Source organism: Diachasmimorpha longicaudata, chromosome 5, assembly GCF_034640455.1.
Source record: "Diachasmimorpha longicaudata isolate KC_UGA_2023 chromosome 5, iyDiaLong2, whole genome shotgun sequence".
Taxonomy (NCBI): Eukaryota; Metazoa; Arthropoda; class Insecta; order Hymenoptera; family Braconidae; genus Diachasmimorpha; species Diachasmimorpha longicaudata.
The window spans coordinates 3,974,969-3,998,860 of NC_087229.1; the positions used below are offsets into that span (position 1 = coordinate 3,974,969).

At 40.6% G+C, this 23,892-nt stretch overlaps 1 protein-coding gene across 5 annotated transcripts in view; it reads left to right on the top strand.

The window, feature by feature from the left end:
• The window catches only part of LOC135162406 (transcriptional activator cubitus interruptus-like), a 61,756-nt gene that overhangs the window by 28,955 nt on the left and 8,909 nt on the right, over positions 1-23,892 (top strand). For 4 of the 5 annotated variants that reach the window (XM_064120827.1, XM_064120828.1, XM_064120829.1 and 1 more), the window contains one exon: positions 23,517-23,770. In XM_064120827.1, coding sequence (XP_063976897.1) covers positions 23,517-23,770 — 254 coding nt within the window. Of the gene's footprint in view, positions 1-7,597; positions 7,658-23,516; positions 23,771-23,892 lie in introns of those variants that run through there. The other variant, XM_064120830.1, reaches the window with a different exon arrangement.

The window sequence follows — 23,892 nt, forward strand, 5'->3', positions numbered from 1 at the left end:
TCCAATAAAATCTACTCCACATTGATTGGAAAAATGTTGAAAAACTGATTCATAAATTTTGTAACCCTAAACCCAATTTATATCATTCAAATATTTTATGCATCGCCATAACTCCCCTCAATTCATTTTCTTTTCACCGAGCTCAACATTTTTCATACTCACCTACAATTAAATAAATTGCATAACCCAAGGGGCCATTGAAATATAAACGAGAAGTATACAATCTACGATGCAAAGGGAAAAGAATCCTGAGGATTTTTTTTTTCCTCTTTTTTTTTTGCCTTTGGGAACTCGCGGCGATACACCTGCGTCGTTGGAGAGACATGTTGCTTGTGTGCACAAAGGAGAAGAGTGAGACAGTGACTAAGCCAGTTTGGAATACAATGAGAGGGATGATTGTGATCCGGAGCCAGGGCCCGATAGAGCCGTAGATCATCGACGAAACTCTACCCCTCCCTTCCCATCCCTCTCAGGCCCACTACTCCCTCATACTAACCCCTCTCTCCAGCCTCTCGGTGGAGTCCCAGGGCCGGAGTTATCTCGAGCATCGCGATCAATCGTTTTCCAACCGAAAGCTGACACGTATCGTAAATCATTCATTCAATTTTCGGGTTTCATTTTTCATCTGGAATGAGTGGAACATCGGTCTCAACACGTGTTGCGTTATGTAACGATCAATTACCATGGGGTTGAGATAGATTCTAGGGATGGACTGGGCTTTGTATTCGTTGGCTAATATTTTTGGCACCGGTTCAATAATGATCTCAAGGGATTTTACATAATTTTTGGAATTTTAATTTGTTGAAGATGCGTCCGCTCCTCTCAATAATCATCTAACATCATCTCATTTTCACATATTAATTAAAACATTTACACACGTCTTCTTCGGGGATTCAGACTGAACTTGTAATTTATTCAGTATCACCCGACGATGATGATGATCCTTTCAAAATTACTCCTCGAATTGTTTACAATGACTCTCCAGACAAATATCCACCTCAGTTCATCATAAAGAAGACGATTATGACATCGCATACACAAGTCACCCTCATCCCGCACGATGATTCTGCCTCTAATTTCAATCCCTATCAGTAAAAACCGATCTCATTCCACTCACCTCCTCCCCGAGTCATCCAACTCCACAATCACTATCAATTCGATAAAGTCTCGATAATGAGCAAGTCATTTAACGTATAAATACCGCTCTTTATGCGCCGATAATTGTGCCGCAATTAGAAGGATAAAAAAAAATTAAAAAATCTTTCTCTTGAGAATGACGAGCATTGAGATAAAACTCATCTTCACCACAAGATTTTAAACATTTTTTTGGGATCCTCTTTGGATCTCTCAGTTTGGCGTTCGTCCTGACGAAAACCCACAAAAAACTGGTAATTGAGAAATCGTCGTAGTTGAGACGAGAGGAGTCGAAAAGGAAGGAATGGCAGGGACTAACGAAGACTTCCACCAGCAAAAACAAGGGGATAAGAGCGGCTATTGGGGGAATGGTGAGGGGGGAAGGGGATAGAGAGGGGCTTTGGGATGCGCCTGCAGTCTGGCGATAAATAACCTACCGCTATCCTCAGGTACCAAATTAGAGCGTTCGAAACATTTAAGAATCTTCTCGTGCAAAAATCACTCGTATCCATCGAGCAATTTTAAATAAGATAATCAAGTTTTTGGTTAATTGACAATTGGTAATGTCCTCGCAGTTGTCAATTAGAAGATTTTTCACTTGTTGATGTATTGAAGTGGCTACACGTGCTGGATTTAAATGGAAAATAAAGGGAATGGTCACGCGCTCTGTAATCATCAGAATACTCCTGAGCTCTTGATTGGACGGATCCATCGGCAAACTGTCTTCTCGTCTTCTCCGAAGTTGTGTTGCTTATTTTCCAACAGTGGAATTTAAGAACGATAGTTGGGTGACTCCACCCTTCACCAGCCTCTTCTTTATCCTTGTTGTCGTGAGTTTTCCTAGTTCGTTTCACCAGTTGAATGCCGTCGGGCACAAATGAGGTTGTCGTATCGCGCCTGTGTGAGACTCCCTCTGGACTTCTGGTGGAATTGAACGAGTTTACCTCCTTTCATTCTCCGCCTTCAACGGCCATCGCCATCTTTGGTGATGTTGGTTTGGTTTTATCAGATACGAGGGAGATGATCGGTACAAATTCCGAGAGATGTTGAGATGAGAATTGAGATTCTTTTGATATTATTTCTGGGAAGGGAGCTAAGGGTTGAAAATAATCACTTTTATGATATTGTGGACGTAGTCTTTCCATTTGGACAGCTGAACAGGTTTCGTGATTATTTGGATTTTGATTGATGAGTTGTGATGAAGTAAAAACTCTAATTCTAATGAAAATAAAATTGAATTGAATTGTGATGAATCAAAAATTATTCGCTCATTGGAACATGTCTTGTCTGAAATCATCTTTGGATTTCCGAGCTTGTTCTCATCAACAAAACATGAAGTAGAACGCATTAGTAATGAATCTTCTGTTGTACAGAAGTCTCGAGGCTTATTTCCATGCCGAGTTGTGTCAAAGGATAATGTTTACATCGTTTCCCCTTTCCTCATTCCCTCAATTACACTCACGGTACCAGTTTCATACATTCGTCACCGTTTTGGCATTACAACGCCCCGCCAGCAATTACCTGAAGGTTAAACAGGATGAAGCAGTTACGTTTGCGTGTGTCTTATCCTCCTCCTCATCCCTTCCGCGAGAAAAAAAAAATGAAAATGAAAATTGGAAGTTTCAAAGAAGAGTCCCCCTTACGGGTGTCCTCACGTTTTTGGAGTTTGTCAGATATACCGCAAACAACAGTGCCCAATGTATAAGCGCGTCGACGTTGTCTGGTCAGGCGAACTGAAAAAAGAGAAGCAGGTAAATTGCCATTGATGTATCAACGGTTAAACTTAATGCATAAGTGAATGAGAGAGAGAGAGAGAGAGAGAAAGAGGGATGGAGGCATTGCCTGTTTATACCAGAGGTGTATTATGCATAAATGCGAGATTGGTTCTCATTACCGGCACGCAGCTGCTCCCCGGGCTAATAAGCCGTCACAGCTTCTGTGTAAACGCGCGCCGATGCAAATGCTGACTTGCCAAAAGGAGTTTACCCATGGAACAGGAGAAATCCAGAGAAACGGAGAACAAGAGATTAAGCAAATGATGCGACCAGTACTCAGGTTCTATTCACAATTTACAATGGACGTCATCTGGCGGTGGGAAAAACCTGGTGTTCCTATTATTCAGCGGATATCTCGAAGACGATGTATTTTAGAGTTAAACATCACTGAACACTTTTTGTGAGGAATTTCAATAGCTAGAAAAAATGTTCTACAACAATTTGTGCTGAGGTCACGCGTTTTTGAGTTTATTTTGAAATAAGTAAATGGTGCAGTCGAACTAAAACTATAACCACAACTTGGTCGATAAAAAATTAAGGTCCACGCATGAATTGAACCTTTAATGGTTTTCGGTGTCGAGTGGCCACTGATTGAGTGATTGAGGTTCGACAAAATTGACCCCTTCTTCTCCCTAGCCCCCTCCCCCCCCTCCCGCAAATTCCCAAACAACCGATTGATTTTTATTTATGAATTCTCTCGGGCAACTGTACCCCACGAATACTGATATTAAAAACTGACTGTTGCAACTTCTCAGCTAATAAAAAAAATAACAGGAACCCGGAGATTAGCATCTTGTCTCGTGAGTCTGGTCTCACCCGGGAATTTGCATCGATCGTAAGTTTTTCGGGATTAGACGCGTCTGGAGTCTCCAGACAAAATCTGTCTGTCCTTCTCCATTGAAATGTCAGTGGACTCTGGGGGGATTTCTTATTATCCTAAGCGCTTTATGAATTTGCCTCAACGCTTCTCATATTTTGTATTATTTTCATTCTCTCCTCCGGCGACGACGCGATTTTTTAATTAATCATCAAAATCTCTGGGATGTCAACGAGAAAATTTTGGGGATCTCAAGTCCCAAAGTTCAAAGACATTGGCCAGTGGTCCACGTGGGAATGCCCAGTCGCGAATTTTCTCGGACAAAGGCCAACTGAGGGTTACTTCGCATAGCCCCCTTCCTCCCCCCCTGTATCCTCCCGCATTATGTTACCGTGGGTGTATGCAGTCCCGGTCAAAAGATCCTCACAGCCCAAAAAAAGCGAAATATCTTTCAGTTCATTAGCTCCTGGCCATTCAAAACAGGTGGTCTCGCGAGAAATTGAGACGTCAACCATCAAAGGTCAATCTTTCACATCCTAATGGAGAGAAAAAAAAAATTTCCACTGAGGAAAAAAAAATAAAATCCAGTAAAATTGGCTTTAGACAAGAATTGCTACTTGTTTTCGTCCCCAAAAATTGATGAAAAAAAATTTCCACAAAAAATATCCCAATATTACAGTGATAGAATCCACTGATAATCATTCATCGCGGTTAATTCAATCAGTGAAACTGAAAAATGAATATTAGAAGAAAAAATCAGTTTAATCGTAATGAATTTCCGTTTTTCCCGAATAAAAAATGAATGATAAAATGAAGGAATAAAATTTCATAAAGGAGAATCGTCAATCATATTCGCGAATATGAAACGTGATTTTGAGAACCTGTTACGGTCGTTCCGCTGGGTCCCAACCAAGGTGGTCTACAATTGAAGTAATAACTCAATTATCCTCTGTGGGATACGTAACCGCCTATCTTGCCTCTTTTACTCTCAAATCTTTCACTCTGGTGGAGTTGGTTGGCCCCGCCAACCGCCCGAGAGACCATAATAATCCCTTCGATCCCCATCACGATCTTTCCATCCACATATTATTAGGGACCCTGAACGCACGCCGCTCAAAATCCCCTACCTCCCACCCTCTATCATCTTGTATGTAAACCTCCTCTTGAGGATTCTTGTCTTCAATGTACTTGCTATTTGGTGGAGAGTCACCACCCGTGGTCAATGTGATCCTTTTACCCCTGAACAGTCAGGGAAATATTTAATAAAAATATTTTATCCATCGCCTATCGATAAAATTATAAATGGGGATGAGAAGAATTGTAAAAGTGAATTTTTCACACCTGAAATTTCCAACTTCACAGTGAGTATTTTTCTTCGTGGAGTCACTGGTATAAAGTCACCTCTCGCAGTCAAACAAATGGAAAAAAAAATGTCAGGGGTTTAAAGGAGCAGTCGAGGAAAATATACATGTGTTAGGTAGTGCAAAAATATTCATGCTCTTATCCACCTTTCTTATCGGGTTTTGGTCCTCGGAGGTGGTGGTAACCCTATACCTGCCGATAAATCCTGCAGGATCTCGGGTGAAAATCGGATAGCCTCGAGGGTCTGACGACAGTATTTATTTTCAGGAATAACGAGGGGGATTTTTTATTAAACCATTTTAATCGTAAGAGGTGAAAATTCAGTGAATAAAAGAGACAGGTTAATTCTTGAAAAGATATTTTATTCAATTTTAACTTACCATAGAGAGTATTTAGCACTAACAATTAACACTATTCACGTATCCACACGTAACCGCAAAATCACTCATGTCGGAGACTTGAAAATACATAAAACGACCGAACTCAAGTCGTCCAGCGTTAAACGACGACGTGAAATTATCCCGTCATAAGTGTGTCCAAGAAGAGCGTGTTCACTTTCCAAAGACCTCACTCTACTCAACTTGGAGATGCGTGGGCGAGTTTCTTTCTTGGGAACACGACAACAAGTACCAGAGGTTTTTGCAGGGCCGTATCTTTTGTGCTCATGGGGCCAATACAAATGGCCACCTTTTCACGTTTCTGCATCGAGCTTATAAATTCTCCTGGGGAATATTATTGCAGACGTTTCAAAGGACCTCTCAGTCTTAAATAACACCATGGTAACTAAACAAAATTCTTTTTATTGTGCTCTAGGAATATATCTCCTGCACAATTTGACCTACTTGTTTGACCCTTGAAGCTTAATTGACCTACAATTTTGGCGCTCATTTAAAAACCGATCCTTTTGCGTGCCCGGTAAATGTGGTCCACATACATTTACATTATTCATCTAAAACCTACTCGGCACCACCTGAACACCATCAGAAGAATCTGAATAACTTTACGATGACGTCGCCATGTTGCCTGCAACTGCCCCCCGCCATTAAGGGGTCTTTAAAAATGGCGGTATCTCCACCTCGTATTTTTAAAGGTCTCTATAAATTATTTCACCGTATCATATCACTCGTATCTCACTTCATTCGCTTCCTACCAACGGAACAATTTTTCAACCCATCTTCCGGATTTTTCGGTCCACCCTTGGCCGAAAAATGAACCCTCTACTATAACCTCCAAGAGCCCTTGCTTTTCTCTCGCTACCCTCCCATTAAAACCCCACCCCCCTCCTCCTCCTCCACCCACACAATACGTTCTTACCCAATATCACTTCATCGATAAACCGATCGCATATCCCCATTGCAATCATTTGACATCTCCATCCTCACCGCGCGCGTTGTCTTCGTCCACCTAACCTAAACCACCCCCCTCCCCCCCTTCTTTGACGTACGTATAACACCCAAGTACCCCCATAACATCAATTTGTGCTTTCGTCACAGCCAAGACAATCATCCAACCACCAAAAATCGCCTTCGACTGGTCTCTCCAATCTTTTCCTCTCCCCCCCCCCTCTCCAGCTTCCAATCCACTCAATTCTGCGCTTTTATTTGTAATTATTTTTTGCCCATTCTCAACACACTCACATCTCCTCCCCCCCTCTTTTACACACACATGTTCTCATCTCATATCTTCATCCTTGTCTTCTACTCTCACATCTTCGTTTCGCACGGAAAGGCAATCTTCCATCCCCGGGAGTAAGACATTGAGACACACTCACAGGGCCCAAACTCCAGCGCGCTCCAGCTCAATCAGGAAAAAAAGTGGGAGGAGGAGGAGGAGGGGGAGGGATGGGTGGAGGAGGGAAGGGAGGAAGAGACTCCCTATGATGGCGGACTTAAGGGGGTATAACCTCGTGGAGAAGTTTGCCTTTAATGTATAAGAAACAAACGAGTCCCAAGGTAGTGGGAGAATACGGCAGCGCCATACACACCGAAGAGCAAACTGTATCCAAGGAACGGGGCGAAGGGGTCCCTCTGCCGTCTGGGTGGTCCTACCGCTTCAGTTGTGTTCCGACGCGCTTCAAGCCAACACCAATTCTAACCATTCTTTATTTTGGCGATTTTCTAACCTATTTGTGACGTGTGGAAGACGAACAATTGTATTGAAGAGAAAAAAAAAAATTTTTTTTTTTTCTATTTTGAATGGGAATTGTTGACAAGTGAGTGGGGGTAGTAATTGTGCATTTTGCAAATTGACGTGTAATCGAATGATCCTTTATTTATAACGTTATACACCATTGACGATGCGATAAAGTGGTTAGTGAGAAATAAGCGTGGATTGGGCTCAATCATACCTTGATTGCGCGGACGTGAGGCGCTGACCGAGACCACCGTAGCTACTCCGGGTACATTCTCATTTTGTACTGTGCATTCTACTGGTTTATTTTGTTTTATTGGCGGACTGGTTGGGGGTGGGGTAGGGGTAGAGAGGGGGAGAGGGGTTAATTCGAGTTTTTCGGAGGTTTGTTTGGTTTGGCAGACGGTGGGATCTTATGAGGAGTGAGGAGACTTGAGAGGTGAGTTTATGTGATAGGTTTTGGTGATTAGTTCTAGGGGAGAGTTGGGGGAAATTGGAGTTATTAGGGAATGAGGAGGGGGCTGAAAGGGGCCTAGTGGGATTTTCGGGAATGGAGGTGTTGGATTGTCATGGAAATATTGACAGAATTCCTGTGACTGAAGTATTGGTGGGCAAATCAGTTATTTTTAATGAACGATTGCCAGAGATCGTCTATAATTTTTTATATGTTTTGGGTAAATGAAACGGTTGAGATGATTTGGGCCTCATTTTAAGGTGTGATCAATGTCTTGGAAGGGAGAGGTAGATTGGGGAATTTTACTCAGCCGGTTTCGAGTTATTGGAGGTCGAGGGGGTGCCACTGTCGGGGAAAAATTCATAGGAGAATTCGACTAATGAAGTGCAGGAAAATATGAGACGGAGCAGATGAAGTTGAAGACTGTATTTGTTCATTAAGTGAAACGATTGAGATGAGTCAGGCTTCATAGGAAGAATTAAAAAATGCGGCTTATAGGTGGAAAAAAAATCATAAATTCTGCTCAGCTGTTTTGAAGTTGAATGATCAGAAAGATAAAATTCTATCTATTAAATTAATCCAGTGTCTAGTTAAATTTAATTTGTACAACTTTTTTTGTATGAGTTATTGAGTTTTTTTACTGCCCCGTGAGAATTCCCCGTAAAAATTTATCTCCAGAAATCCGTTTTTCCTGTTCGATCTCATCTCCGAGGAGAAACCATTCCCCAAAATCTCACAGGTACACGGGTTTTTCATCGTTTCTCCTTGTCTCATCTTTTCTTCATCCACCGGTTTGGGATCCCGGGGTCCAAAAAATTCCTGGTTTCTATTGCCCCTCAACCGAAGACAGAGAGAAAGAGATGGAAGTGCCCTGCGGCAGGTTGTGGGCTTTTAAATTCACTGGGCTCACCGAAGAAATATCTTTATTATTGTCATGGAGATGAGAGACTCGAGAGTGAATGAAGAAAAATGTTGAACGTGTTGTTGCGTATTTTTCAGCATAAGCGAATGAATATTTGGCCCAATGTTTTGTCTTAAGTCAGTGAGATCCGAAAAATGTGCTCCTAAAAACATTGAAAAATGCGGTTTATTGAGTGAAAAGTAAAAATAAAGAAGTACCCATGATGAAGAGGTAGAGCAGAGCGCCCCATGCTCTGAATCCGGTCGAAAGTTGTACTTTTTTTTTTTTGTCCCCATCTTTTTGTACCTCTGGGACGCTTTTTCTTCACCACCCGACGTTCCATTTCAAGAGCGGCGCACAGAAAGTGGAAGAAGAGAGGACCCGGGCAATCGTACCCACACGTACGGATGGACAGAGAGCATAACGCCGAAGAACCAGTTCTCTCATTTCATTGCGTTCGTTGTCCGATAATGACGCATAGCCGTGTGGCAATGCGTGAAAGCCAGCATATCATGTTTTTTTTTTTTTTTTAACTTTTCTGAAATTGAGGGGTAGTCGTAAACATTTGTGGAGTCAAAACATACAGGGTAATTATTGATTCATGGGGGATAAATGGAGTTTGATTATCTGCCGGGGAAATAGATGGGTTGAAATACTTGCTGGAACGATGAGGAGATAGACGACAGAGTCACAAGTTATTCAGAAAAAAGAAAATTGGAATCGGCCGAGTAGTTCTCGAGATATTACGGAAAAACGTTTTTCTGATGGCTCCGCTAGATCTGCGCTACACTATCTTAAGGGTATTTTAGGGGGACTGAGGGACGGGTTCTAGTGCCGCCCTGAGGGACAGTAGAGGGATTCTAGCGTTAGAATAAATCGCAGAGCCATCAGACTTCCGCTAGATTGAATCTAGAGCCCTCTTCATTAATACTGAATTTTCTTTCTATTCACTCCGAGGTTTTTCAATGCTGTTAAGATAATCATAATGGTCCAGCATTCAATACCAAACGAATTCAGTGCACGCTATTATTCCGCTAGAATCCAAGGCATTCCTCTCGCATTCTGCATCCCCCCAGCCCGCGAAGAATTCAAAAATAATCAGCTGACTCGCTTCACAAATTCGTCTTGATTCATGTGATTCAGTGTGATTTGAGGGGAAGCAATTAGCGGATTATCCGCTCGGTGCGTTTAATAGACGCGTCTCGCTTGACCGCAAATTCCGGGAGGATTGAGTTATACTGGGCCTCTTTCCTCTCAGTCTCCATTCCCCTCCTCTCTCACTCTTTCTCATTTCCCCTCATTCTTCGTTGTCCTCACCATTCCCCTCTATCGAGGCGTATGGAGTCGTGTACGTAGAACGGGTGGTAAGAACTGTGTACACGCAGTGGCGCTACTGGTGTCCCCTACGGGTGACGTATTATTCTCACACGAAAAATTATCAAACGCGATAATCATCGCCAGTCTCAATTAATCATTCTCGCTTGTTTGTACCACTTTGGATTATTTCATTTTATTATTCTTATCTGTTATCGTACGGTCAATTACATCAATAAATCCGAGCAGATGATGGAAAAGCGAATAAACAATAAATCGACGGGGAAGACAATTTTTTAACAAACTAATGGACATTGTAATCAGTCCGTGGCGGGAGGCTGATAAGGATTTTCTCAAAAAATGATAATTAGGAAAATTATAACTCTCTCGTTTGACCATCGAGAAAATAAAAAAAAAAACTACCTGTGTTGCACTGAATGCGCATTTTTCCTCGCGTTTCATTTTTCATAATTTTTTTTAATGCCCTTTATTTATGTTGGGATGCCTCAGCGCTCGTAGTTGTTTGTTCTCGCGCACATTTTACGGCTCAAGACGGCTCTACTCGCTTTCGAACAATTACCGGTTGTTAAACTCGTACAAGCCGCTCGCTCGCGCTTGTGCCCTCCCTCATATTTTTCTTATTTTTTTTTTTTCATTTCCCCCGCTTTGTTCCACTCATGAGGCTCGGAAGACGCCCTTGGCGAGTGGGATAAGGCCCCGTATGACGCCATTCCGCTTGAGAGATATCTCGGAAGAGAGCCCATAGTCAATTCACAAGTACGATGAAGAAATTACCCGCCTTTGGATCTCTTAATTCTGACGTGAGAAAAAGCCTGGATGAGGGGATTTTATTCAAAAGCCACGCTTTTGTCTCGGGGCTATCGATGGAGAAATGAAATAAAAATTGTCGGGGGTGTGGGGTGGTGGGGAGGAGAAGGGAGGAGTTACTGAGTTGACCCGACAGGGTATAATTATCACTAACCAAACTAGAATCTTCGTGATTATGGGGTTATAACAGTTGGAATATGTAGTTGAATGTCCAGGTGCATGATACGTGGATTTATCGGGGGTTTAATCGGCGGGAAATGATTTTACCGGACATCTGGATGCGGTTAAATAACATTATTCATGGAACGATAAAGAAATTTGAAAATTTTTTTGTTTTCCATTTCCCGCTTTTTTTATTATTTTTTTCGTAATGTTAAAATAATATATTTTTTACGAGTGTGGATTTTTTTTCGTGCGTGAGAGGGGAATAGTACTAGTCAGAGGGGGAGGGATATAATCCCAGGACGAACATTAACATTTACAGTCCCTTCAATCACAAGATCAATTATCACTCTCTTTAATGAATATTTTGCTCCAATTTTCTGCCGAAATCATCGATTGCAATGTTCCCCGCTGAATGCAAAGATAAACAATCTCCAACAACATCTGCACAATCTGAATAAAACAATAAACAACAGTAGAGAGAGCATTTAATTTCTCGGAGGCGTGTCGGCACGTGAATAGAGCCTCGAGTGGACAGTCTCAGTCTGAAAAAAATGAAAAAGGAAAAAAATAAAAGATTCAACGATGCATAAATAAATCGTTGAGACGCGTCCGCATTTTCTTCATTTTTATTGTTGTTTTATATTGACAGTAAACGGCGGAACGTTGACGCTGTGAATTGATACGAGACGTTTTATTTGTTTATTGTGGTGAAGGATGAAAAGGGGCTACGCCACCCGGAGTTGACTTCAGTCGCACTGATAAAGGGAGAAAGGGTTAGAAATTTTAAGATAATGGAGTCATCCGTGTGGATTAATTATTGAATTTTTGGCGGTTTCAAAGGGTTTAATGGAGTCAACCATGGGGAAATTAATTTTAACGGTGATTTTATGGCAGTCACAATGAATCAATTATACGAGGTGTGTCAAACAATACTTCAACTACTGCCAGGGGGAAATATTTGTTTGGGTAACTGCTGGAGTATGTTTGCTAAACATTAGAATTAGAGAACAGCAATCTATTTTATTTTTGTTTTCCATTTAAAATTCGATTTTCGATTTTAGCCAAATTTTTCCGTTCAATTCTAAACTCATTTTTCCATTGCAGTGGAAAAAAAATATAGTTATTTTGTGTCTGTCATTGAAAAATTTTGTCTCGACAAATTTAATTTTTTTTTAAATTTTTTTTCCCCTCTTAACGCATATCCGCAGTGATCCGTAACGTCCATGTGCACTCGTCAACCCAGTAAATATAGAGTTACACACGCGACTGTTTCGCACGTGCGCAACACGTTTTCAAACATGAGGGAAAATATATACATTAGCGTGAAGAGAAGTCCTTCCGATCTTACTCAAAATAAATTCAGTGAAAGAAGAAAAAAATCTAAAATCTCCTAAATTACGAACTAGTGATGAAGTGTGAATAAATAAATTCCGCTCGAAATTACAATGTAAATGTAATATTTGAGTCTTCGGTTTCTCCGGAGTTTTATGACGTGAGAAAGAAGAGAGGATGAGGGAATGGGAAAAATGGCGAATGACTCACTGAAGCCGACGTTTCTTGTGCTAGAAAGCGAGAAAAAAAATCACGAAGACGCTTTTATTTATTTATAAATGAAAAAGGAATAATTTTCTCTTTAAAAAAAAAATCCCTAAAACGTGTCATCATCAGCTACCTCTGGCCTAAAAGTACTATTCCCCAGGAATAAAGATCAGCTAGGCCCCAGATACATTTTTTTTGCGGATATCTCTACAAAAGACATAATAGAGATCGCTCAGGAGGCATGAGGCGAGAAGGGGCCCGGGCCCATAACTACTATCCTTCCACGAATTAGCCGCACGTCGGGAAGGAGACGTGAATTAATGATTTCTGAGTACAAAATCCCCGGAATTGACAAAAAATTTCATTGTGAGAAGACACAATTTTCCTAATTTTCTCTTAAAAATGTTCAGTTGGATGTGAACACAGTTAACAACTCTGAAGGATTCTGGTGTCTCTTTGTTGTCGCCAGGCAACGAGAGTATTCTGGTTGCTCCATACAGTCATTCTGAACACTCCGCTGGAGTTCACAAGGCCAACCGCACTCTTGAGACATCATAAATTGATCGGGAAATGCTGTAAATTCGAGTCTCCGTAATTTCTGCTATTTACAATGAAATTTTTTTTATGAAAAATTGAGAAGGTTAGTGACTCCCAAGTTAGAGTGACAACAGGTCAAAGAACAGGGAAGATATCTGTGTCGACTAGTCCCTTCCAAATTTCCCTTCAATCCGCGAATATTTGATTCTTCAAAATTAACATTTAAACTATTTCTCAATCATTTCACCACCTCATTCACCTTTGTCACTCCTCCTCATCAATTCACTCAAATTCCCCCACCTTTCAAGTCCTCAAAATTACCTAAACTAACCTGAAAAACTCTCCACCCCCCAAACATTTCATCAGCCTCCCCCTCTCATTACACCTGACTCTATCAGTCTGTAAATCGCGCTTGTACCCCTCCCTTCACCATAAAAACTGTTATTTATTTTTTCCTGTGCTTCCCTCATAAACCTTAAACCTCCAAAATTACCCAAGCAAAACTAAAAAAAACCCTCTTCACAGAGTCAACCCCTCAATCGCTCACAACCCCCTGAAATTACAGAGACTCCCCTCCTCCCTTCATCACAAAATCTCCATTGGAGCCTCTTGTATCTCATTCATTCATTTTAATACTTCAAAACTCGTCAAAAAGACGAACCTCCCTAATTCCAGTCCCTCCCCCCTGTTCACTTTCTCATAAAACATCTGTTACTACTCTCTCCCTGTGCTCACGAGTCTCATAAACTTCGAAATCTTCAAAATTAGCGAAACTAACCTGAAAAAATTACCACCCCTCCAACATTTCATCATCATCACCCTCTCCTCCCTCTTCCTCTCATCACATTTACCCCATACGCTAGTTAGACGCGGGTCCAGGTTGTTCCGTTGAAAAGAAATTCTGGCGACTCAGGTAGGCACATATACACACATACACACACATGTGCCCTTGAGAGTGCCCGTCCACTCCAGGGATCACTCTGTCCAACTGGTTGTGCCTGTGAGTTTAACGCGCAATCGTCCTCTCCTCCCTCCCCCCTCTCATGTGTGTTTTAAAATCCGTGTCCCTGTATATGTGGTCGGCATTACAACCAAAGGCCTCCCTTCTCTCAAACCAGGGATCTAAAGAAAGGTGAAGAGAGGGGTGGAATGAATCAGGATACAAAACGTTGAGACAGATAGAGTGGTTAAAGTAAGTCTTAAAGAGAGATAGTTATACACACATATTTGTTACGAGACGATGTCTTTCCCTGTCGCGACGACGTGATTCGCCTTCGCGATTGAATAAAGATCTTTGCTACGTTGACTCTGTTTCCAGGCACTGGGATAAAAAGAGAAAGAGGAAGGAGTGGATGGAGATTGTTTCGCCAAGTTGCTTTCTTACTATTCTACATTTCGACGAATCGAGTGTTTTATTTTAATGAAAAAGTTGATAAAGGCTGATTTTTATTATTTTTAGATTTCCAACGAGTGATAAAAGTATTGGTAGGGAATGGAGAAAGGAAAATAGATGCGGAAATATATTTGTTTTTTTCGGGGGATGAATTAGGAGAGGCAGACAATATCATTTTTGAAAAAATTTAGAAAATGACAGGATGACGTCATACCGGTTCGGAAATACTTTATGGACCTAGTGATGAAATGTAAATGTTTTTCTCGGTTGTCTCTTTGTCTCGTCATTCTTTCCAGTCTTAATTAAATGGTTTGCAATTAATGGCGTCTTCATTGATCGCAGACGTTTCAACAGAATCCCCGGACGAAAATCGAAAGTAATGTACCAATTACTCACGCCAACAGAACCCCGAAATAAATCTCAACTTCTGACTATCACCTGTGGTACAAAGTCTTTTAAGCTTTCGACGAAATAAAAAAAATAATAACCAGCAAAAAGCGATATCGAAGAGATACTCCCCAAAACCTTTACTTTCTGTCTGTTATTATTTTTTATCGGCTCCTCAACATCGGCTTTCGTCGGTAAAAGGTAATTTAAAACATGTTAAGATATAAAACTTCGCCCTATACCACTCGATTTGGTACAACAAACCACTTCGATAATTATCCTCAAACTCGATTATAATCGTTTGTCTTGTAGTCTGTCTGTAACCTCGCACTGTTGTTTTTTCTGTACAGTTTACACTTACCGAGTGATTTTACTAGGGAGCATTCATTAAAGTGAAGGGGCACCGGGTGGGGAAGGGGGGGGAGAAATACGTAATTAGTTGCACTAACGAGGGACGCACTTCTTGCCAGAGTGCGTGCGCATCCGTGCTGATATATCGAGGTTGTGCAGCCGCTGCAGTTACATGCAAACTAACTTAAGGGCCCCACGCGGAATTCACAGCGGACGGAAGTGCGGGCTAAAAAAACTTGGTCATTAGGGGATTTATTTAGTTTTTATTATTTTCAGGGGGTTCAATTGATGATGTTATTAAAATTATACTATTGTTATTATATTGTTATATTATTATTCAACTTCTGAATTCTTTTCTCTCTTCGTTCTCTTTTACTCCGCTATTCTCCCGGTTCTTCACGTCCGGAGATTTGTTAGTGGTTACAAGGTAGCGTAATAGTATTGGGGGACCGGTCCTCTGTATTTCAGGGCAACGAAAAAACACTCGACTCCGGGGTCTTTGAGAATGGGAAAAAAGGAGAGAGGGGAATTATTTATGGTTGTTGATAGAGACGCGCTCGGTCACGTTGTCTAAGGGCCTCGAAATTGTTTTTTTTTTTTTTTTTTTTTTTTGTTTCGATTTCGTTACTTTTTTTTTTTAACTCTCGTCCACTCATTCTCTTCCCTGTACATCTAATACTTTTTGTTATTTTCTTCTCGCGAGAGAAGGGGTAAAAAATCAGTCTTAATCGAATCCAACTTTCCGCGCGGTTGAACTTGAGGACCTTGCGGTGAATCGTTGCGGAACGTTTTTTGTCGCTTCTAATTGTCGTGACACCAACCATTCTCTCATAAATAATTGTTATTACCGGTGGTTGAAAAAGTACAGGCCAAAGGCATCGTCGCAGCAACAAATTATCGTAATTAATGAATAAAAAAAAAAATTGAGGGAGTGACTTAAGACGTTTAATAACATAATTATGACGTTTTTTTTTTTTGGATGGGGTCATGTGGGTCATAATCGGAGTATCGAAGGAGAATAAAACGGAAGGGATGTGCAAGCACACAAGCGTGGGCGTCTTCTGTTGATACCGTGAGGGGGCGCCCCCTCAGGGGTATATACACGTGATTTTTTTTTTTTTCAACACAGGGCGGGCCTCGCCGAGGCCCGGAGTTTCTTATTTATTACCTGGAATATTAAGTTACCCACGTTACCACGGGGCACACGGATTGCATCGTCCTGTGCAGATTCAATGTGTATGTGTGTGAGAGGGCTCTTTTCTCATCGAATGAGGAGGAAAAATAAAAATAAATAGAGGGGAAGATGGGGTGGTGGGCAGGGGAGGGAGGGGTGAGTGGTTCCTATCGGTAAGAGGAGATCTAAATTGATTTTAGATCTCGAAACTCGATTGCGCGATCGAGTAGCGCGCGTTAATTAAGAGATACACCGCCAAGGACTCAATAAACGTATCGTATTATCGATTTATGGAATTTATTACATATTGCTGGATAATGCGATGTTCATGCACTTGCGAGAGTTTCGAAGACTCGCGCGAATTTTTTTGGTCCAGCGGTGAGAGTCGATTGTTCCTTCCACATCATTTATTTCGAGAGGGAGTGGTATTATCGAAAATCGTTACAGAACATTTTTTGTCGCCGAAGAAATTACCTGTAAAAAACTCTTAACAAGTTTTCTCCTAAAATCATTCATTAACGTGATAATCGCCCTTTTGTTATCGCACAATCCGAATAATTTTCCTTTCTGTTGAAAAATCCCCGCAAAAATCTCGCCTGTCACTTGAATATGTATATCACATCCAGTCTCACATGCCTCGTGTATCCTCACCCCCCGTCCTCCCCCCACCCCCCGATCGCCTCGTCATTCTTTATGCGTTGGCGGAACCCCATATGCGGGTGCAAGAGTGCCCCATAGGCGCCAACCTAGTCCAACTCGGCATTGCCAATGTATTTATGTATCTGTATTTACACACCAAGCAATCGGTAAGAAATAGCCACACATGTACTCATGATGTGTATGCTCTCCATCGAGAAGTTTACTCGGCGTATCCCAGCGTCGACGGGGTGGTAGTGGAGGTGTGTCGACAATCAAGATTACGTGGGCGGATACACGCGCAGCCCAACGCCGCCGGCCTGCGCGCCCTTGCACATATACTCTGTCCATATACCTCTTTTATCCCCCTCTGAATCCCCTCCCCCCACCGTCTAGCCCCTTTATTTATTCTTCCGTTTGGAAAAATTATATCGACAACAAGGAGAGACAGACAAAATTGATAACGGCTTTATCAATGCAGAAATAAAAAGAGAAATGTTTTTTGTTATTAAAAAAAAATAACACTTCCCATTGCTCGTGTTATTTTTATTATTTTTCTTTGCTACATTGTTAAATTAATGTCATTAAATTGTCCTAATGAAGAGAGCTGTTGTCCTTTGAAATGTACAACGTTGTTAATTGCAACTGCATAATTGCAAGACAATATAATAATTTTAGTTTATTACAAAGTTAATTTTATTTTCAAAATGTTGAATTTTTATTTCCGGTTGACCTCTGCCAGCCATCTAAAATTCCTCCACAAGAGCCGTAAACTCGATGCACAGAGCTAATAAAATGCATCGCACACAGATGCAGAATAAAAAAAAAGTTGAAAAAAAAAATAAATAAATTCCCGGGCCATTCCTTTCGTTTTCTCTCCTGTTAACCATACGCATATACTGCAGTGCGGGCGAACGCGCACCGTCGTGTCGGCATTCACGTTCGACACGGCCAAAGAGCCACCCCCCCTGTGCCTGTGTACGTGGGGACATCATGCTCATGAATTTATCTCCAACGCTGGTCGGGGCCAGTACTGGCCACACTAGGATTTTTACATCCATTTTTGTTTTCTTTCAACTCGTTTATTTATTTATTTTTTTATTGGTGCTCGTGGTACGGTGGGGGGAGGGGGGGAGGTGACTGGATCGCGCGAGACCAGGTATCGTCGAACGAGTTTGCCCGTTGGAATTTCAGGGTATGCAGTTGGGATATATATGTAACCGGGTTAATTAATTAATTAAGGTTCGGGAATGAACGCACGAGTTGTCGCGCGAGAGGTGGGCATTCCGGTGAGGGATGAGGTGGGGTGAGGGAGGGAGGGGGGAGATTGTCTCGTTAGAAACATTTTAATGAATTTGCAATTGAGCATTGTTTTTCGTGACTGTGGAAATAGTATAATCTCATTGTTTATATTTTTTGTGAGCTTTTGTTGTGATAGTAATGATGAGATAATAAAGAGCTTCTACAAAGTGTGTCAGAATGATAATTTAATTTTTAAATAGTTCATTTCGAGTGGCTGTAATCAATTAATCTTCATTAAAATTTTTTGTTTAAGAATATGATGGATTTTCGTCTCTCATATTTTATTTAGTTTATTCAAAAATTCATTTATCATCGTTTAAAATTTTCCAAAATCATTGAAGAAAATTTTTTAATTATAAAAACCCCTCAGCGGAAGTTATTCTAGGAAGTATTCAACCAAAACACTCACCTCCAATTCCCCTCAATCGACACCCGCTGAATAGAGTCATTAGTCACGTACCTCACTCGCTAGAATTCTCCTTTTTTTTTATTTTTTACCTACCTAACCATCGACCTTTTCCACTCTCACGGTGTTTGAGGCCTTCGTCCCGATCGGCAAAGCCGTTTATCTCACTCCCGGGAGTCCTTGAATGCACCGTATCTCAGCCCCTCTCAGTATTTGTCTTTTGACCCGAGACTTGAAGAAATATAATATATTTTCTTTTTGAAACATTCGGGATGACGGGTGAAAGTGAATCGAAAATTCCAGTCATTCTATCCCACATAATTCAACATCATTTCAGCGTTTGAAGGAGAAAAGCGAAGGCAAAAGTCACGTATAATTTTTTAATTAGTCAATTTTACAATTTTTACCGTAAAAATGACCTGCGAGGATAAATCCTTCCGTAATTTCAACTGAATATATTTTTTTTCGTGTGATTGAATCGTCAAATAAATAAATATACAGCTCTCCCACACACACTCTTCCCCCTCTCCCCCCCTCACCATCATGACAACCACCAATAATGAATAATTCACAATTCGGATGCCTCCCAAAGTCAGCGTTAGCATTTTTGCTCACGAATTACTTCATTAACGCGCGGTAACAGAGCCCGACACTCGCCCAGTGGTTATAGCATCATGTCACGCATATCGATCATGATACGTGCCTCCAAACATTTCGGCTTTTTTCCATTTCTCCGATCCTCCGGATAAATTTAATAAAATGAAAAGGGTTAAAACACCTCCGGATGCCAGACGCCGGACGGGATCGGTTTGATAAACATCAAAAGACATGAACAATAATGACGAGGAAACGAGAACGATGATCGATTCTCACTGGCTCAAGGTGACCACAAACGATCAGTGTAATACGGTGATTCGTATTCCGGACAACTTTTTGGACTCTGCTAGACACCATCTTGGTAGCGAATATACTTAAGAGTTTCTCACTGCGCACCTGTTCGCGATTTTCATATACCATGCGATCAGGATTATTTTTATTTATTTTTATTTTTGGAAGAGGGCCTCGGATATAATAATTTTAGCGTAATTTATTCATGTTTTGTTATTCTTTACCGTTGGATTTTTTTAATGCCTTTATTCCTGCTTAATACCGCCCACTGTGAAAACCGCAGATGAAGACATTACAATGGCGAAAGATTGCCGGCAGACATTGCTCAGCGAGGGGTCCCACAATTTGGTGGTCTTGAGACGGGCAGAATGAAAAATGAAAAATACTTTAATTTTGGTTTTCATTATTTATTTTATTGCGAGGAGAGGCGATAGAGTCGTAAGCAATGAGGTCTCGGAGCGAGAGGAGAGACCTTTGTTGGTGCTGGTGGAGGTTTTGCTCTTTGTTATTTAAATTTTGTGGAGGACTTGCTCGGGATGTTAATGAAAAAGGGAATTGAAGTTCATGTTAATAAGTTTACGGAGTTATTGCCGATATCCCTCGACTTTTTATGGTCTGGGAAAGGGTCGATCAGATTGTCTTATGATAATTCCTGAAATGCCCCTTCAAACCCTGCGATTTATTATATAAATCTCTCGGGGATGTCTTTGGCTCGTTAAACCGAGTCAACTTTCAATACAAAGGCGACTGGCATTTAATTGAATTGAAATAAAAATACTTTCCGGAAGAGGTATTGCAATTAATTCACTCCATTATGATATAAATCGCTTTTTTTTAACTGGAAAGGGGATTATCTCTCTTTTATTTTGCTAAGATACATTTTTATCTCATTAAAGTACGTTAACTTCCGTTTCGCTGAGAAATACAACGACCTTATGTAATAAATAAATTCACCTATAAAAGTGTTAATTAAATGCCAAGACGCTCGTTAATGCCCAGTCGGCAGTGGGGAAAAGTGTGGCGCGTGTTTGTGCGTCGACGCCTAATTGTAACCAAGCACCCTCGGCACTTTACTTCACTTGTAAATTCCATTTCCACGTTGTAGTCTTGATGCAAAACCGTGCAGACTCACTATTTTTCCTTTGTGCGGAGTAACTATAAATAACAGGCTGAAACACGCCTTCACTTGCTTTCGTTTCTAAACAGTGTCGATAAATGGAGAACATTTATTATTTTTTTCGGTCATTTATTCAATCTTTAGAAGTCGATTCTGTCGCACATCGACGACGGGATTATAAATATCTTCATTAATAAGGTGGATAGTCCAGTCAACTCGACGCCGATATCAAGTCGTTAAGTCGTTAAATAGTAATTCCGGCATTTTTAGCAGTCGAACTGATGAAAAAATCGTGGAGAAATTTTTTTAAAGGATTTTATGGATTTTTGATCTGTTTTGATATGAAATGGTTGTTATAATATATTTACGACTTTATGGCAATTTTTTTTTCGCGACTTTGAGCGCTGAATGTTCAAAAAGATGCAAAAAAAATGGCGCTCCTTCAAAAAGATCTCTGACAATTTTATTTTCTATATTTTCAACGAAGAAAATAAATTCGTGAAATAAAATTCACAAATCCAACTTTTTTCAATCATCAAATTTCTAATTAAAGTGCCAAATATTATGTTTTAATTGATTATTTATAATTTAATAATCGATCCTTGAAGAAAATTTTTTTTCAACTCTTCATCCATCAACGTCACCCAGAAACAATCATAAAAACCATCATAACTCCGGGATGATTGAATAAACAACAAAAAATCCCGGTGTCTTTGAGTGAAGCGCCACGACTCAGATAAAGATAGATGCCTCGGGTTTCCGGCGTTTGGAGTTAACGACTAGCGGGTTTATCTGTGTCGCACAACTCTCTCATATGTGTGGATGGTTTTTCGTCGTCGCCGAATGAGAACTAAACAAAACGACGCGACGCGTATTAACGAGGCGAGGGCGTGTGCGTGCGAATAGTCAGGGGAAAGGAGTAAGAGACGATAAAAGTCAGACGTGAGAGAGAAAGATAGGGATGAGAGGGAGGGAGAGTTGCATCGAATCATCTGGCACTCAGCGAGCATTCGAAATAGAATCGAGCTGCTGCCGGCTGTGACGGGACAGAAAAAAAATAAAAAATTGGGAATTAAAAAATGAAATGCAAACAAATAAGATGCTGGGGAACAAGCCGAGTTGATTCGATGAGATCTTTGCGAATGACTCGCAAATTAAAGGAGATGTAGATATTTTTTATTGATTTTTTTTTCTTCAAATTATGTCTACGCGAAAACATTAATTACATGCAATTGAGTTTTTTGTAAGGGCAGCAAAAAAATTGATAAAAACCGTGAATGAAGAAAGACTGCATATTTTTTTTATAACAACAAAATTGGAGGATTAAATTGGATGGATTTCATCGCAGAAATTAATGTTCGAATGTCAAATGAACATGTGCCTAAATGTCTTAATTTTTTAATTCAAAATTGAGGAGGGTTTTTATTCTACTCAGACGGGTTTTTAAAAAAAAAATCTAGAAGAGGTTTGTGAAGAATAAAATGTAAATATTGATGTAAAATATTTATTTAGATTGTTTATATGTGAGAAAAAGGCATTAATTCTTTGTGTTTAGCTTTCGTCGATGATCCTCCCCATCAGCGATATTTTATTCTTCATTACTATTTACGTAATTAACTTGAGTTATTGACTAGAAATAATATGAATACCCGGGACATTTGGCTTTATTAAATGCTTCCTGACATGAACAGCTTGTCGATTGCCCTCCCCAGTGCAAACGTTTATTAGCCTGTTTACGCACCGTGGGGTTCAAGTCTCTGGTTCGTTTGGTTTTTCAGCCTCAGGAGTGGGTAATCGAGATTTGTGGGCACTTGGTCAACACGAGGGGGATACTCGGGTTTGTCTTTGCTAAGCAAACTGACAAATATGTGTTTATGAGTATGAATACAATCTGTTAATATTTGCCGTTTGAATTTTCAGCAAATAGGGGTGTAATATTTTATTTGCATGCGGAGATAATTTCAAGGATAAACGGAAGTTATGGACAACTGTTTCATTTTTTTTTTGGGACGGAAAATTACTTGAGAAGACGATTGACATTAGTTGAATAAAAATTAAATTTTTATTTGACAATATCTCAGGAAGGAGTGGATGTACAAAAAAATGTGATAAGAGTAAAAGTCTGGAGAATTTAATCTTCTACAAATAATGTTTATGACTTTTTCCTGTAAATCCAATTGTTTCTTCGAATTTTCAATTAACAATTGGAAAGAAATGTATTATTACAAAATCCATCCATCTTTTCACTTGAAAAAACACATAATTCATGACTCGTCTAATAATAAAAACATGAGTTTATGCAGGATATCTTAGCCACAGTAAATTGCCATCATAAACGACACGTGAATATTCGAGATGAAGACCCAGAAATCTTTGAAGAGTTGGTTTTAGTAGTTTCCGCGTCATTGCCGTGTCTTCCGCCCGTGTCCAGTCGTCATCCCTCAAGCGACGCGTCCCCTCTTTTCCCCCTGAGAATCCACTGAATCATTAAATGTTGAATGCTCTCTTTGATACCTAAACAGCGAGGTAAGTCAGTTCTCAAAGTGAATTTGACTTGACGAAAATTTGAGAAGCAACAACTTTAACTAGTGCTGATAAAGTCAATTAACATTAATTCAATTTTCACTTTACGCACACGGCATCGCTTGAAAACGTAAATTTTCAAGTCGAGATGAGGCTGTAACTGGTGGACCATATGTGCAACTTTTGGAGCGGATTATATCGTCCGCGTTTCATAGGATCCGTACGCAAGGGTTTCCTTTTTTCCTAATAATTTCTTGATCACCATAATGAAGGGTCGGAAAAGTGATTTTATTCGGATATCGTAGCGAAATAATTCCGCCTTTTTCTTCATCTCCATAATGTCAAACTTTCCTAATTGTTTTTTTCGATCTTTCAACTTTCAGACTATCGAGCGCTGGAGCGGGCAGTCCAGGTAGTTGTGGTGCTGGTGGTAATTCAGGAGCTGGCGAGGTAGCAGGAGCGCCCGGCGCAGCGCCAGGCAGTGGCGCTGCTGCCAACGGCACAGCAAACGACTTCTTCCGGCGTAGTCATCCACTGTCGGATCATACGCCCTTACATCCTTATCGTCTCAACTACATGGACCACCTTTATCACACACTTCAGGCCTCCACGCACAGTCCCAACGCCTCTCTACACGGTGAGTTGAATCACTTGATGGTGCCTGGTGCAACCAATATCAGAGACTCCTATTTCATACCAAGATCTTGAAAGTGCTACTTTTTAAATAATTTATTCTGTCAAAAACAAATTCACTTTTGG